This window comes from Mya arenaria, chromosome 11 (assembly GCF_026914265.1).
Source record: "Mya arenaria isolate MELC-2E11 chromosome 11, ASM2691426v1".
Classification (NCBI taxonomy): domain Eukaryota; kingdom Metazoa; phylum Mollusca; class Bivalvia; order Myida; family Myidae; genus Mya; species Mya arenaria.
The window spans coordinates 2864800-2881549 of NC_069132.1; the positions used below are offsets into that span (position 1 = coordinate 2864800).

Consider the following 16750-nt stretch of genomic DNA (forward strand, 5'->3'; position numbering starts at 1 on the left):
CGATGTACCATTTCAAAGACTTTTCCACAGTTTCCTCAATACTTAGCGATTTATTAACCACATGGCATTGACACGATATCTTTCTTTTCGATTTCTTACTATTTTGCAGCAAGATCTATTGTTTGAATGAAGATTACAGCATGTTAAATTTTCACTTTGAGTAATAGCATCCGATTTGGAGTACTTTATCCTTAACAGTCATTTACAGTCCCAGCTGACATTGATTCTAGTGCATGTGGTTGTTAGCTCAACTTCCCGCGAGAAGTAAAGAGTCGTCTATTCAAAGGCCCTTTAAGGGTGGCGAGACGTCTGCTGAACAATTCTCTGAAGTGTAATCCGAATTCCTTTGTTTGATTTTCTTTTTCAATCGTTCAATGTCCGTGATCCCCGTGCGGATTGAATCATCACCTTTCGTTTATGTTTCGTTTATTCACACCTTGTTTTTCAAAAGTTTTCTTTTTTCTTTCAAAGATATGAACTAATTCCCAAAAATATAAAGAGCACACGTCCCCCTGTACTTCTCCATTCAAACCACGTGACTGCTCCAGGTAAACATATTTCAACAGGTAAAGGCGGTACAAATAGAAGATTGTACGTGTAAACGATTGCGAGGGTAACCAATCTCATTCCAGAAACTTGATAATTTTGTTGCTGGAATAATTAGTGTTTGTTAAAGTATTTTTAATAAGTTAACTGACCCAGTATGGTATTTATTCACAATAACACAAGTTTAACGAAGGCGTTCGAAATTTAGATTTTTTGAACAAAGTGACAATATCGTTTCAATACTTTCACAGTTGCAAAGCATCCTTTCAAGGGATCAAACTACGTTTTGAGTACGAACCAAGACTTGTAGATTACGAGTCGAAGTTGTATGAGCTTGATAAAACTGACTAAAATTATATGTATAGAAGGAAACGAAATAAAAAGCCGTCAGCGAATTGACAGCTACATGAATTATTGCGCTCAGGAAAAACAAAGACAAATGTAAATATAAATTTAATTTGGCCGAGATAATAGGCTGCTAGATTGGAAATGAAATTAACAAAGATATAAAGTTATGTCAAAAGCAGCCATAAATCCTCCATGCAAGGATACACCACATCAGAAAACACAATACAGTGAAAAACATAATATAATGGGTAACTATGTAAGCAAAAATAAAATTGAGATTTCTCCGACAAAAGAAATAAAAGAATCGGGCGGGAGGGATGGAGAAAACACACGTCCGAACCGGATTAAAGCTAGAGAACAAGTGAGAAAGGCGCCAAAATAAAGAAGGGCGGACAACTAAACATTTTGCGCTGAAAAAGAGTTTCCTCCCTTGATAATTATTTAATTTAATTTAATTAATTATTTTTCTCAAAATTATTTAAATTATTGCGCCCAGGAAAAATAAAGACAAATGTAAAATATGAATTAATTTGGCCGAAATAATAGGTTGCTAGATTCGAAATGAAATTAACAAAGATATAGTGTTTTGTCAAAAGCAGCCATAAATCCTCCCAAAAACAGCCATAACCTGATTTCCAGTTTAATACTATACAATTGAATAAGTTCCCCCGGCATACCGCATTTAAAACAGAAGGAAGCTCCTCCGCGTCGAAAGGAGTGCATGGTGTATTCGTGAGCGTGATCAATCGGAAGTTGCGTCATAATACATCGAAACATACGATCAACGCTGCTCGCATCAAGTGGGGTCACAACTCCACCGGAAATAGTTCAAAACATCGGTTCTGTGGGTACCAAACGAACTAACCTACACATGTTTTGAAACGCTTTTACAGGACATAAAGAGAAGAGACATTTTAAACAACGGAATAACTACGTTGTTGTCTCCGAATTAATTAGTTTTAGCATACTTAAATAAAACAACAATGCCAAAATCTGTACCTGACAAATCGTTTCTACAGAGGTATTTAGACTTATCAAACTTAACACTAGAATCAGGAACCATGCTTGATTTCCTGCACATCATGTAAAATGCAAACAAAAATAAACACCATATCGTAGAATGAAATGGAATAGCAAAATCTAGAACATCATACATTTGCTTCAAAATATCTGGCGTTATAGGCGTCCGAACCGGATTAAAACTAGAGAACAAGTGAGAAAGGCGCCAAAATAAAGAAGGGAGGACAACGAAACATTCGGCGCTGAGAAAGAGTTCCATTCATTGATAATGATTAAATTTTCTCAAAATTATTTGAATTACCGTTAATTAACACTTCGCAACGCAGTGTATTGCGGTGACTCGACGCGGTGGAACGCGGGGAAAATTATAGGTATAATCGCGGTGGGCATTATGCTTCAATCGCGGCGTATAATGGAAGTCAGATTAAAAAGATAACGTCCGCGGTATGGAAACATCGCGGCGATGTGCGAAATGTGCAACAGACGCGTGGTTGATAGTGTATGTGTGTTGTTTATAATATATTAAGTATAATATTATGTATATAAGGCTACAAGCCATAATACCAATAGGTTTTGGGAAATAGTATGTTGTGTCTAAGCTGATCCATATTCATATAAAGCTGTTCGTTTAAAGACATATATCACATGCTATTGCATGTAGGGGTGGAGAATTGAGACAAAAACATATATTCCGGCTATAAGGGACACAACAACAGTATATCATATGAGTCGAAGTGTATTGCCTTAAAATAAAATTGTAATATTGTTGTGTTGTTGTTAAGTTTAATTTATCGATAAACCTTTCTTGAAACAAACAATTATTTTTCAAGCAGATAAATTTTAAGGAACTTTTAACAGTTTTTAAATGATTCCGGTGCAAACCATTATGTTTATTTTTATTTAACAGTTTATTTTTATTGATATCAAATTGATAGTTAATATACTTATAAATAATACCATTCGCAATGGTTACGACAGTTTAAAGAAAACATATCCACGAACAAAGAGTATTATATTCCTAATTCTCCCATTGTTTATGCAATAAACTTGCACACTCTAAATTACACTTCGAATGCTATCTATCAAACTGCGGCTGAATCGTAGACTTCAAAATAGTCACTGCAAGGGTATCTCCATAAACTCTGCAACTGTTTTTGAATGCAATGGGATTAATGCCCTTGTTTATGCATTAAGGTGCGGTGTAACATATGATACACTGCAACCATCATAGACAAACATAATGAAAAGTCATAATACAACAAGTCTGAGGTTATCTATTCATGGATATCTCTATTGGTTATTTGTTTCAAATAATGTTTGAGTCTGGTATGCTGAACGAGGAAATTCTTCTTTTAGTGATACTTTAGGCGAGCCGAAATATAGCGTACATAATAAGCTTAGTGCATGCATGCGTTCAGTAACGTCAATTAGCAGGTGCCATAGCCGCGTCGGACACACTCATTTGATGGCAGTGACCCCTCCTCACCTTTTTGCGATAATATCAATCTTCAATCTGATGATTGATGCTGTTCAATTCATATGTTATACTGAGGCTGTGTCTGTGATATGTTATACTGTTGCTGTGTCTGTGATATGTTATACTGTTGCTGTTTCTGTGATATGTTATACTGTTGCTGTTTCTGTGATATGTTATACTGTTGGTGTGTCTGTGATATGTTATACTGTTGCTGTTTCTGTGATATGTCATACTGTTGGTGTGTCTGTGATATGTTATACTGAGGCTGTGTCTGTGATATGTTATACTGTTGCTGTTTCTGTGATATGTTATACTGTTGGTGTGTCTGTGATATGTTATACTGTTGGTGTGTCTGTGATATGTTATACTGTTGCTGTTTCTGTGATATGTTATACTGTTGGTGTGTCTGTGATATGTTATACTGAGGCTGTGTCTGTGATATGTTATACTGTTGCTGTGTCTGTGATATGTTATACTGAGGCTGTATCTGTGGTGTTTTATACTGAGGCTGTTTCTGTGATATGTTATACCGAAGCTGTTTCTTTGATCTGTCATACTTTTGCTGTTTCTGTGATATGGTATACTGTTGATGCTTCTGTGATAGGCCATACGGTTGCTGTTTCTGTGATCTGTCATACCGAGGCTGTTTCTGTGAGATGTTAATATAATGATGCTGTTTCTGTGGTATGTCATACTGAGGCTGTTTCTGTGATGTGACATACTGTTGATGTTTCTGTGATCTGTTATACTGAGGCTGTTTTTGTGATATTTTATACTGTTGCTATTTCTGTGATCTGTCATACTGTGGCTGTTTTTGTGATATGTTATACTGTTGCTATTTCTGTGATATGTTATAATGAGGCTGTTTCTGTGATATGTCATACTGAGGTTGTTTCTTTAATATGTCATACCTTTGCTTTGATATGTCACACTGTTGCTGTTTCTGTGATATGTCATACTTTTGCTCTTCATGTGATATGTTATACTCTTGCTGTTTCTTTGATATGTCGTATTTTTTTCTGTTTCTTTGATATGTTTTACTGTTGTTGTTCCTGTAATGTATTAATATTTTGCTGTTTCTTTGATATGTCATACTTTTGCTGTTTCTTTGATATGTCATACTTTTGCTGTTGCTGTGATATGTTATACTTTTGCTGTTCCTGTGATATGTCATACTTTTGCTGTTCCTGTGATATGTTATACTTTTGCTGTTCCTGTGACATGTTATACTCTTGCTGTTGCTGTGATATGTCATACTTTTGCTGTTTATTTGATATGTCATACTTTTGCTGTTCCTGTGATATGTCATACTTTTGCTATTCCTGTGATATGTCATACTTTTGCTGTTCCTGAGATATGTCATACTTTTGCTGTTCCTGTGATATGTTATACTTTTGCTGTTCCTGTGATATGTTATACTTTTGCTGTTCCTGTGATATATTATACTTTTGCTGTTCCTGTGATATGTTATACTTTTGCTGTTCCTGTGATATGTCATACTTTTGCTGTTTCTGCGATATGTCATACTTTTGCTGTTCCTGTGATATGTTATACTTTTGCTGTTCCTGTGATATGTTATACTTTTGCTGTTCCTGCGATATGTTATACTTTTGCTGTTTATGTGATATGTCATACTTTTGCAGTTCCTGTGATATGTAATACTTTTGCTGTTACTGTGATATGTCATATTTTTGCTGTTCCTGTGATATGTTATAATGTTGCTGTTCCTGTGATATGTTATACTTTTGCTGTTCCTGTGATGTGTCATACTTTTGCTCTTCATGTGATATGTTATACTCTTGCTGTTTCTTTGATATGTCGTATTTTTTCTGTTTCTTTGATATGTTTTACTGTTGTTGTTCCTGTGATGTATTAATATTTTGCTGTTCCTGTGATATCTTATACTTTTGCTGTTCCTGTGATATGTTATACTTTTGCTGTTCCTGTGATATGTTATACTTTTGCTGTGTCTGTGATATGTTATACTTTTGCTATTTCTGTGATATGTTATACTTTTGCTATTTCTGTGATAAGTGATACTTTTGCTGTTCCTGTGATATATTATACTTTTGCTGTTTCTGTGATAAATTATACTTTTGCTGTTCCTGTGACATGTTATACTTTTGCTATTTCTGTGATAAGTGATACTTTTGCTGTTCCTGTGATATGTTATACTTTTGCTGTTCCTTTGATATGTCATGCTTTTGCTGTTCCTGTGATATGTTATACTTTTGCTGTTCCTGTGATACGTTTGCTATTTCTGTGATAAGTGATACTTTTGCTTCCTGTGATATGTCATGCTTTTGCTGTTCCTGTGATATGTTATACTTTTGCTGTTCCTGTGATACGTTTGCCATTTCTGTGATAAGTGATACTTTTGCTTCCTGTGATATGTTATACTTTTGCTGTTCCTGTGATTTTTTATACTTTTGCTGTTCCTGTGATATGTCATACTTTTGCTATTTCTTTGATAAGTGATACTATTGCTATTTCTGTGGTAAGTGATACTTCTGCTGTCTCTGTGATATGTTATACTTTTGCTGTTTCTGTGATAGCTTGAATTTTGAATTGATTGCGTTTACTCATGATTATTTTTTTATTGAACAGTTGCTGTTTGTTCTTTCTAGGCGTAAAGGGTTTTTTTTGGTTATGTTTAAAGTATTAATAACATGATTTCTATTTAATAGAATTAGATCCACAATAGATTTAAAATGTTGATATATAAGCTGGTGTTGACACCTTTTTGCTTGATTATAATATACTGTTTTCTTTTGGGATGGGATGATATCTGATATCTGATCAACCCTTACTTTGCTTCACGGATGCGAAACAGTGGCTCCAGCGCTAAACAGGCGGTCAGTTTTATTCCCGACAAAATAAAAGCACTCGATAATACTAGTTTTACCTTAAATGTAAGCGTCTTGAGTAAAATTCAGCTGAAAATTGGTGAAAATGTTCTACTTTCGTTTGTAAACATGCATGTGTTTGATGGGAGAATCAGTTTTATAACTCCATAAACAATATGTTTACAAAATAAACGAAATACGTGTGAAGATTAAATATATTTATATGGCACTGCATTCCCCGATTTCTCAAATAAGCCCTCATAATTGTGATATAAGATAAAATAACGAGTCATACTTACGTTTTATGATGATATCCGTTCTTTTGCTCTAGCCCGGAAGTGTCATTGGCTCTTTTTTTATACACAGCTCCTAAAAGAGCTGGAGCCACTGTTTCGCATTCGTGTGCTTCATTTATCAGAGAACTTAAATCGTTTCCTTGTACATTCATAATAACTCAAACACGCACATGCTGTGACTCACATTAAGGTAAACAATAGTCAATTTCACTACAGCCATTATATATATATATACAAGTGTACTTCAATAAAGTATATTGTAAATGATATATAGCATGCTTTACTTTTCCATTTTACTCATAACCTCTATCTGAACATATTGGTCAAGGCTTTATCTGCAAAACTTCCGAATCAATTCATAGGGTTATAGGAAGGTTCGTTAAAATTAAAGTAGTATATCGCATTAACGTTGGCAAATATTTTGATTTAGCAATGTGGTAAGAACTTATTTTTTTCAATTAAGAAATAAGATTTTATCGTCAATTCAATCAAAACTCAAAGCGGAATTGCAGCTTAATAGTGATGGAGCTTTATTCAAGAAGATGATGATTTTTTAGACATTTCTCGGTAGCCAATAAGGTATAAAGTAGGCCACCGTAATTGGTTGTAAAAACAGTTAAAACACCTTTGGTGGTTGTAAAGTACGCTGTTAATATGAAAGAGATTGAAGAAGAAGATTTAAAAATGAGTGGTTTTAGGTATCGCTTAAATGGTAATGAGTTAAAAGTGAATTTGTTATTCTGACTAATGCACCAGTCAATTGTAACCACGTCCCCCAGGTCCGGGGAATAACGGGGACTTTGACTTTCGGTCCAGCCAACCCCGACAGGAATCATTCCTGTTATGTGAGGAGAAGCGTCGTAGAAAAAAAAACAATGTGCGGTAATTTAACCATTATAAAGGATGTACGTGAAGTAAGCGGCCTAGCGGTGTGAAATTAGCGGCCCAGCGGCCTAGCGGCGTGAGGCTAGCCGCCTGGCGGCCTAGCGGCGTGAAGTTGACGGCCTAGCGGCTTATTTTCCTCTGTTTCATAGTAATTGTCCATGCGTTTCTTTTGAAAACAATGATAAACCAATGTTTAAATTCATACATCAATATAGCGGCCTTAAATTGTTTTCTATTCAGAGCATTTTTATATGCGTTTTCTTCTAAAACAATGATGCATTAACTGTTAAAATGCAGAAATTACCACTCTAAAGCGATTTTAATATTTTATTCAAAAACGTCGATCAAGCACTTCAGCGGCCTGGCGGCCTGATCCCTGCGGCCTGGCGGCCTAGCTGCGTGAAGTTAGCGTCCTTGCGGCCTAAAATGGTTTCCCATTTCAAAGTATGTAAACATGCATTTTCTTCTAAACCAATAATATATACAGTTTTTATGCACAAATTATCACTCTGAAGCGATTTTAATTGTGTATTCAAAAAAAGTCGATCAAGCACTTCAGCGGCCTAGCGGCGTGATGCTAGCGGCTTGGCGGCCTAGCGGCCTAGCGACGTGATGCTAGCGATCTGGTGGCCTAGCGGCGTGAAGCTAGCGGCCTGGCGGCCTAGCGGCCAAAAATAATTTCCTATTTCAAAGTATGTATACATGACTGTTCTTCTAAAACAATGATATATTTACTGTTTTTATGCACACATTATCACTCTGAAGCGATTTCAACTTATTTAAAAAAAAGTCGATCAAGCACTACAGCGGCCTAGCTGCGTGAAGTTAGCGGCCTAGCGTCCTAAAATTGGTTTCATTTATACATGCGTTTTCATCTAGAACAATTATAAATTTATGGTTTGTATTCACAAATCAACATCCTTTAGCGAATATCTGCATTTTCCCAAAAACTCGACCAAGCTGCCTTAAAAAGATCCATTGCAAAGCAAGTGTTTATGTGTTTTCTTGAAAACAACGATAAATCAATGTTCTTGATTCAGACAATAACATTAACATCCAAAAGCGATTGCCAAGCGGCCTAGCGGCCTAAAGTTAGCGGCCCGGTGGCGTAGCGGCCCAGTGACCCAGCGGCCTAATATTGGTTTCTATTTCATAGCATTTTTCCATACGTTTTCTTCTAAAACAATGATAAATCTATGGTTTAACAATTTTGCTAAATACAAAAAAATGCTGATCTTCGCTTTTATGTTTTTTTTTGGGTTTGGTTTGCGGTAAATTTTAGTGATTCTGAAACAGACAATACTGACCGCACATGTGTACCAAATTTAAACTGTAGTTCCATTGTTGATTTTTCTACCAGTTTTACCAGTTTTGTTAGTTCTGAAAAATATTCTCTCACAACATAAGTCATATTGACCATAAAAAGGCCATTTATGGATCACATGTAATTAATTTGAACGTTTACTATACAAATGCTGATTTTTTTATTGAATGAGTGGCTTCATCTACAGGTGTAGATTTACCTGTACAGTTATTACACAAGTCTTCCAAAAAAAGAAAATGTTTTTAAATTTCCACAAAAATAGATACAACATGTATAATGAACTTATTAACAGTATTCACAAAACGAAAAAGACATATCACAAGACATAGAAAAGGTTTGCACCATTAGTATCATGTACAAGTAAACTTGGGAATTCATTACAAAAATGTTAAGAAAATATTTCTCGGTTAAAAAATGAATTTTTGGTCAATTTGACAGCACCAAATTTTACACCTTCAAAGAAAATAATTGCTCATCATAACTTTCTACCCATGACGTCATAACGTACTTTGATACTCAACGTTGATGTCATGACTATGCGTTTATTTTTATAAACGTGCGGTAAGTTTTTTTTTTTAAAAGGACCGTCTTAACCAAACGTTTGTTGTAAAGTAAATAGTTTCATTGTTATACTGTTAGAACAGGTTTTCTTTATTCACTAGTTTCTCGTATTCGCTGGGTCTTTATACCCTGCCCATTGATTCGTATCTAGATGTACTTTATTAATATTTACTTTTTATTTCGTTGTCCCATGTATTGAGTGATTGCATTCATTGATGACATGAATGGGTATTGATGTGATTTGATCAATAGCGATGATTTCTTTTCAGACTTTGAATTCGATATTCTCAATGTGTTCTTAACTACTGCATGGAACAGTTAAAAGAACATATACTGATGTAGTTCAAATGTGAAAGTACTAAGTGCCAGGATAATTTTCTTAACGTTAGGTAACGCATTGCAGTTGTTGCTGTTCTTGTTCACTCTGTTGTTTTTCCGAAAAATCGTTTGAAACTTATTCTTTGATAAAATACAGTGATATTCGAATTACGGGTAAGTTTAATGTCCACTTTTATTCTTATGTCATATATGTGTTCATGCGTGTTTGCCCTTTATGATAAATGTTACTTGTTGTATAAAATAGAATACAAAAGTTTAGCAACAGATTTCTTCCACTTTCAGTAGATTCAATTAAAGTGACACTCTTATTCAAAATCAATAAATGCACATGTATAACAAACACAAATTTTGAGTGATAAACCTTCAACACTTTACTAAATAATGTGCTTATGGAAAGAAAAATAGCTGAAAACGCAAAAAATATTAAATGATTGGTGAATGATTAAAGATTTACTGTGATCTACTATTGTCTCATAAGGTAGAAATGCCGTGTTTTCTGTACCTTTCTTTCAAATTAATCACAGTATCCTTCATAAGAACCATTGTGTTCGACATTTATTATTCCTTTTTGGTGAATAAAACAATTGTATTAAAAATGGTAAATCTTATTTGGGACTAATAGTGCATCATTAATAATTATTAGATTGCATTTGCAAGTGAGAATAAGCTGTATTTAATTTACATAGCGCAATAACATTTTACTCTATTTCAGATAATCATTATTTGCAAGATTAGTTATTTACTTTACACACTGACGTCATATCTGCCGATGTTGAGCGCCAATGACTGTGCTCCAGTCCCTGTTCTATGGGAAATGCTTCTGGGCTTATGAAGAATCGGGGAACCCAAAGGCCACGGGTGGTTCTAGAAAGCCCGGAGGCCTCCAGCACCGACACTAGACAGACCCGCGTCACCTTCGCCAACGCGCGCAAACTCGGAAGTGAAACCCTCAAAGCGCGGCCTCAAATGACGGACATAGGAAACATGCAATCAGAGACATACCGAAATAATGAAAAAGTGCAATTCAAACGTAGCCAGTCGACAAGGATTGGTTCAAATGCAGACGTGAGTGATTCTATAACATCGGTGCGAAGTTCCGCATCCGGTCCCGTGGACGGGATCTGGGAACCTACACTTGACCCCTATACCCAGGCCGGGTCACGGGAGCGGAGTGCTGTGAACCCAGAATACAGTGAGCCATACCATTACATGGATAGAAATAACAGTTACAACCAGTACAGAGGCTTTCGTGAAAATGACTACGCCTACAGTCATTCGGTTCAAAACGGGTTAGCACGAGTGGACGAAATATAATTTTGGGTATATCAGTAATGTTATAAACGTTTGTCATATTTTAAATAAATATTAATACATACCAATCTCTTCTGCATTTACCCCCATAAATACCCCTGTTCATTGAACTTCTTCTATTTGTGTTTAACCATTGTAAGAAGTTTAAATAAATTTCATCTAGTAGTTTTCAAGTAATTGTCCGGATAAAAGTTTGACAACGCAAGCACATCAAAGGGCAAGTATTCTGTTATTTGCTAAACTAAGGTTATGGTTCTTGTACAATGAACTTTCCCTTATTGTGTTTACCATTGCACGAAGCTTTATTAGACTTCATCTCGAATTTTTCAAGTAATGTTCCGGACCAGAATATAACAAAGGGCAGTAACTCTGTAATTAGCCAAAATAGAAGTATGGTTCCTGTACAATGCCCTTACTCTCATTATGTTCTATCATTGTATGAACATTAAGGAAATTCCATTCAGTCGTTTTAAAGTTATGCTACGGACAAGTACAAGGTAAAACAAATGCAACGACTCTGTAATTGGCTAAAATACAGTTATAGTTCTTGTACACTGTACTTTTTCATTGTGCTTAACAACTAGTTTGACGTATAATTAAATCACATCCAATTTTTACCAAGTAATGCCTGGACATACAAAGGGCCATAACTCTGTACTCGGCTAAAATAGAGTTATGGTTCATGGGTGTTATTCTTCTTGTCGTGCTTTACCATTGCATGAAATTTCAATAAACTCCAGTACAATGAATATTACATCTGATCGACCGACTGACCAGAAAGGCCTCCATTAACTTCGCTTGTCGGGGATATAAATAATGACTCTCATAAATTTTATGGTATTAACCGGGACACACTTTTCCATAGAGAAAAATGAATTTCTTACATACTAAAGGACCCTCAAACAGACGTTGAATACTGAGCCTTATATGTATACTGAGCCTTATATGTTTTATACTCTGGTATCTTTATTTTTGTATAAAAACTATTTAACTTAACATACTTAAATAACTGAAAATTATAACTGCACATACTTGATTTAAGATAGAAACCACCGTCCAAAACTCCAGAAATTGTACTTGTTTCACTACAACTTTTACAAAAACAACATTAACAAAATATACTACTTTTGCTTATACTACTGCTATTCTGCTTCTACTGTCACTGCAACAATAACAACAACAGCAAACACAAAAACGACTTCTACTAATACTAAAACTTCGTAACCACGTCTAATTCTACTACTATCTGTACTACTGCTGCTGATGCTTCTTCTCCTCCTATTATTACTTACAGTTTTTACTACATATGTACAATACACTTTTCTTTAAACGAAGGTGGTACAATTCTTAACCCAATCAACAATGTATTGAGACTTTCTGGTGATTAGAAATTAATTAAATCCACTATTCCACTATTTTTCATTGTTTTATTAAATATATATCTTATTTGAAAAGATACGATCAAGAACTCTAAGGGCATTGTTATTTAGGCACACTGGGTGTATTTTGACACACGAACATAGTTATATTGTTGACAGACTTTTCTGAAAAAAATGCAAATGCTTTTTGGTCCAAAATATGATACATATATAATCTTATTTCGTAAGATTTGGTCAACTCCTCGTGTTGTTTTACTCCCTAAAAAGATTAAAAGACGAAATAAAACATGAACTAATAAAACGTTTCAATTTTTGGCCTTCCTCGCCCACTTTGATCTGTGGAAGCCCCCGGTTATGAACTTAACTGTACCGTCTTGTGATGAGTAGTTTAATACTTTACAAAGATGTGTGTTTTTCTGTTATAGCTTTTATAGATATTGCTTCTCTATTTGAATAAAACCAACGTTAAATAAAGATTATTGTATCTTAAATTAAATATTTTAGGTTAGGTTAGACATGATTTGTTTTTCATTAATTTCGAATCATCGTTATCTCGAAGTATTTCCCGAGATCTCAATGACTTCGACATAGCAAATTTTGACTGCAGATGATCGTAATAGTGTCCAGCGATGGTAACATATTATTAATTTCTTCAGATACGTATATGTACAATGTAGCTTTAAAAAAGTGCATACAAATGTATGTGTATTTTAATTTGCAATCGTAAACGGTTGCTCACAACGGTACATGTGCAATTAACAAATGCTAACTGAGGTGATAAAAAAAGAACTAGTTTGATCAAACTGTTATAGAACATACAGTCTTTCATAACTATATAGGGAGTGTATATTTATTGTACGACGACATTGGCCCATTCATGGGCGTCGGCCCAGTGAGAGTACCAGTATTGTGGACATAGTACACAGACAGAATGAAGCCCTGGTTAGAGATGGCATGGTTGTTCAGCGAACTCCAGTATACAGCACTGTTACATGGTACCTCTGTTTGAAGTCCCTCCCGGAAGACGATTAGCTTGTATTTTTAGTGGAGAGGATCAAACCTGTGACCTCTTGGTAGACATTCCAGTGTATTTCCATTAACAAGACCACGGATCCAACACATTTTATAGAATACTAACAAGATACATTTGTACAGTAAACTCCCCAAACAATTAACACGAAGCTTATTGTCATTCATACATTGAATTGAATAGTAAAGATATTTTATTTCGTCAATAAAATATCACATGGTTGTTTGATCCAATGGATTACCTTGACCGCCTCTGTAAAACAACCTCCGACAAGCAGCCAGACCGACCGAGACTCGCATATGAGTCATGCAAATACTGAATTTAAATCGGTAGCGAATGTGTATCTGCAATTATGTTCTCAAAGTAGGCAATTATTGCAGTGCGTTTGAACCAAAACCTTCAACATTGATGCATTATCAAAGCGGCAAACTTTCTTATTTTGACCAGGATCAAGCATAACATTTAGCTATTGTCTGGAAACCGATTATTCAAGTAGCTATAATTTATCTGCTCGCCAAGGGAGATCATTGCGTAGGAGAGATAGAAAACAGAATTGCATATTATTATAGTTGTACTTAACCGATGATAGTCTTTACATCATTGCAAACTAAATAAAAAAAAAACATCAAAGTAAATGCACTTTAAATAGTCAATACAACTACAATTTACTTTTATGTCAGTAAGAAATATTCATATTTATTTTAAATAGCAGATTAAGGAACTTTATTTTGTTGGTTTTTATTATTAATATATTTCGACCAATAGACACAAGCGGCAAAATGGCGGGTGTAGGCGTGACAAGCACTGTCGCTAAGCAAAACAGTAATATTTTAGAGGAAAAGAAACAGATTGTTGCCGATAGATTGAAGAAAAGAGATGATGAACGTCTTGCAGAGGTGGAAAAACAAAAGGAGCAAAAGTCTGAAACAGCATCTGCACAAGAAAGTGCAAAGTTCTTTCATGAAAAATTTGACTCTGGGAAGAATGATCTGGAAGAAGAAATCAGTAACAGTGACTCAGTGGATAAAAATAAACTTGCTGACCATTTTGACAATTTGTCAGTTATGTTCCAAAAATTACAGAGATTTCTTACAGAATCAAGTATGTTTTTACCCTCATATGATCTTCGCAAATCACAAGATTTGCTTACTAAACTTCAAACATTGATTCAAGAAAAGAGGGATGTGCTCCTTCCAAAAAAGAAGTTCGCATTTAAGGCAAAGAAGAAAGGAACCCAACCAGATAAAGTTTCAGAACCAAAGGTTGTTGATACATCTGCCTTTGATGCTGTTAAATTAGCAGAATGCAAGTTAACAGACCAAGAAGGCAAACATCTGTCAATGGACAAGGCAATTAATCAGAAAGATGTTGCTTTGGCTAATCTCCGATCATGCACTGTGAAACTAAATGGAGCTGCTTCAGCGGTTCACATCAACAAACTTGAAAATTGTACAATTCTTTGTGGCCCTGTGTCTGGCTCAATATTTATAAGAGAGTGTGTCAACTGTGTATTTGTTGTTGCTTGCCAACAACTTAGAATTCATTCTACAACTGACAGTCAATTTTATATTCATGTAACAAGTAGAGCAATAATTGAGGACTGCTCTTCAGTCAGATTTGGACCATACAACTGGTCGTATCCTTGTATTGATGAACATTATAACATTTCCGGACTTGACAGAAACAGGAATAGCTGGGATGATATTGACGACTTCAATTGGCTTGCAGCAGACAAACATTCTCCAAACTGGAGCTTAATTCCAGAAAATGAAAGGAAGGAGCAGTGGGATATTCAGAAAGATTAACCCACTACTTAATAAACATACAGTGATTCTTAAGATGAATGTGATCTGATTCTGTTTCAACTACATGTAATGGTGTTAAGTATCACAATTATGTTGAGTACAATGAAGAAAATTTTAGAATACAACTTGATAAATTTTTATTTTATGTGCTTACAGTTTAAACAGTTGTGATCATTCAAAATAAAATCTTAAGATATTGTGATTGCCAAAGCTTCTATCACTTCCACCTTCATACCTTATAAGGTTGTATTTTACAGAACTGGGATTTTTGATTTATGAACACAAAACAATTTTTCTTCACACGTATGACTATACACTTATGGGAAAGTGTTTCAAGCAGTCATCGTAGTTGTTAAACACTCAAGTTTAAAGGTTTTGTTCATCAGAACAACATTACTCCATCAATCTGAAATGCTATTTAGTTAGTAGTCAGTAGCCATGTCGAAGGTCAATGACTCCAGAAGCATAACTAGACATACTCCAGTACACCTGGGCGTACAAACCAACTATAGCCCCCACCCCGATTTGCAAGCTATTAAATCTCATAATCAGGAATATGATTTAAGGGAAAAGGTTTTCCCGTTCAAGTTGGTTGTGATTTCACTGAATGAGGGAGTTCAAAATGCTGGAAACTGTTCCTTAGGCTGGGGACACTGCCCCTGCGCTCAGCCCATATAACATAACCTGAGATCAAATCAATGAAAGTCATTCGCATGTTGGCAGCTCACTCACAGTTGTACAATTCAAAATGATACAGATACGCCCCTGGCCGCCTTTCTGTACCATTGTCAGTCAGTACTACAAAATATGCCCTGTTGTGAGAAATGCAAAATCAAATGCCAACCTTTTAAATGGGAGTTTCATTAAAACAGATACAATCATTAATAAACTGTGTGCGTGCATCATACATGTCATACAAAGTGGCCTCTAACTGCAGGTTACTAAGAGAATGATAGTTCGTTGAAGTTGGCATTTTATGCATAAAATTAACATTCGCCTCAAAAGACATTGAATAAGCAAAGATGTGTTTCAAGTTCAAGGGAGTCTTGTTACAAAATAACCATGAAACAATTCTTACACACGTTATAAGCAAATGGCATTTAAATTTCAGTGAATTAACCTTGTGCAAAAGAAATTCTTCCCGAACATTTTCATCCGCATTTAAGCAGGTTAATATTTGTAGATAGGACAGCCTTTAATAAGTAGAAGAGACCTTGCACTCAGACCAAACCATAAATCAGATAGGTCACTATAAGAGATGTAGACAGACAAAATGAGGGTTTTCATTCAGCTTCGTCTTTCATGAGTGATGACTCTTGATATGACAGGGCCAAAACCTAAAGCTGTCACAGGAGTGATGATTACCTCCACATGTGACCTTGATGTTATTCATTGATTCAGACAGATATTAAAATATAAATATAATAGATAATATATGATAACTACAAGGGAACTAATTCCAACAAGGACTATGCAAAAGTACCAAAAGAAATCTTAAACTGGAACTTTTAAAACCTAAAAAACAGGTTATAATTAAAGTTACAAGGACGCATAAATGGATGAAAAAAAGCCCACCAGTCTTT

At 35.1% G+C, this 16750-nt stretch overlaps 2 protein-coding genes across 3 annotated transcripts; both read left to right on the forward strand.

Moving 5' to 3' along the window:
• The first annotated feature begins 9575 nt into the window (after positions 1-9575).
• Positions 9576-11006, forward strand: LOC128207213 (uncharacterized). 2 transcript variants are annotated; one of them, XM_052910010.1, is made up of 2 exons: positions 9576-9795; positions 10355-11006. In XM_052910010.1, exon 2 carries the CDS (start codon positions 10450-10452, stop codon positions 10954-10956), a length of 507 nt encoding a protein of 168 aa, XP_052765970.1. In that variant the 5' UTR covers positions 9576-9795; positions 10355-10449; the 3' UTR covers positions 10957-11006. The 2 variants fall into 2 exon arrangements, with proteins under 2 accessions (XP_052765970.1, XP_052765972.1); XM_052910012.1 differs by having other exon boundaries at positions 9589-9692.
• A 2975-nt stretch (positions 11007-13981) lies between these two features.
• LOC128209079 (tubulin-specific chaperone C-like) lies at positions 13982-15369 on the forward strand. The gene has a single exon (XM_052912921.1). The coding sequence runs from the start codon at positions 14142-14144 to the stop codon at positions 15165-15167; it is 1026 nt and encodes a 341-aa protein (XP_052768881.1). The 5' UTR covers positions 13982-14141; the 3' UTR covers positions 15168-15369.
• Positions 15370-16750: the final 1381 nt, after the last annotated feature.

Bases quoted from the DNA above. Each gene is read 5' to 3' on its own strand.
- LOC128207213 (XM_052910010.1), top strand. From the start codon at position 10,450: ATGGGAAATGCTTCTGGGCTTATGAAGAATCGGGGAACCCAAAGGCCA.
- LOC128209079 (XM_052912921.1), top strand. From the start codon at position 14,142: ATGGCGGGTGTAGGCGTGACAAGCACTGTCGCTAAGCAAAACAGTAAT.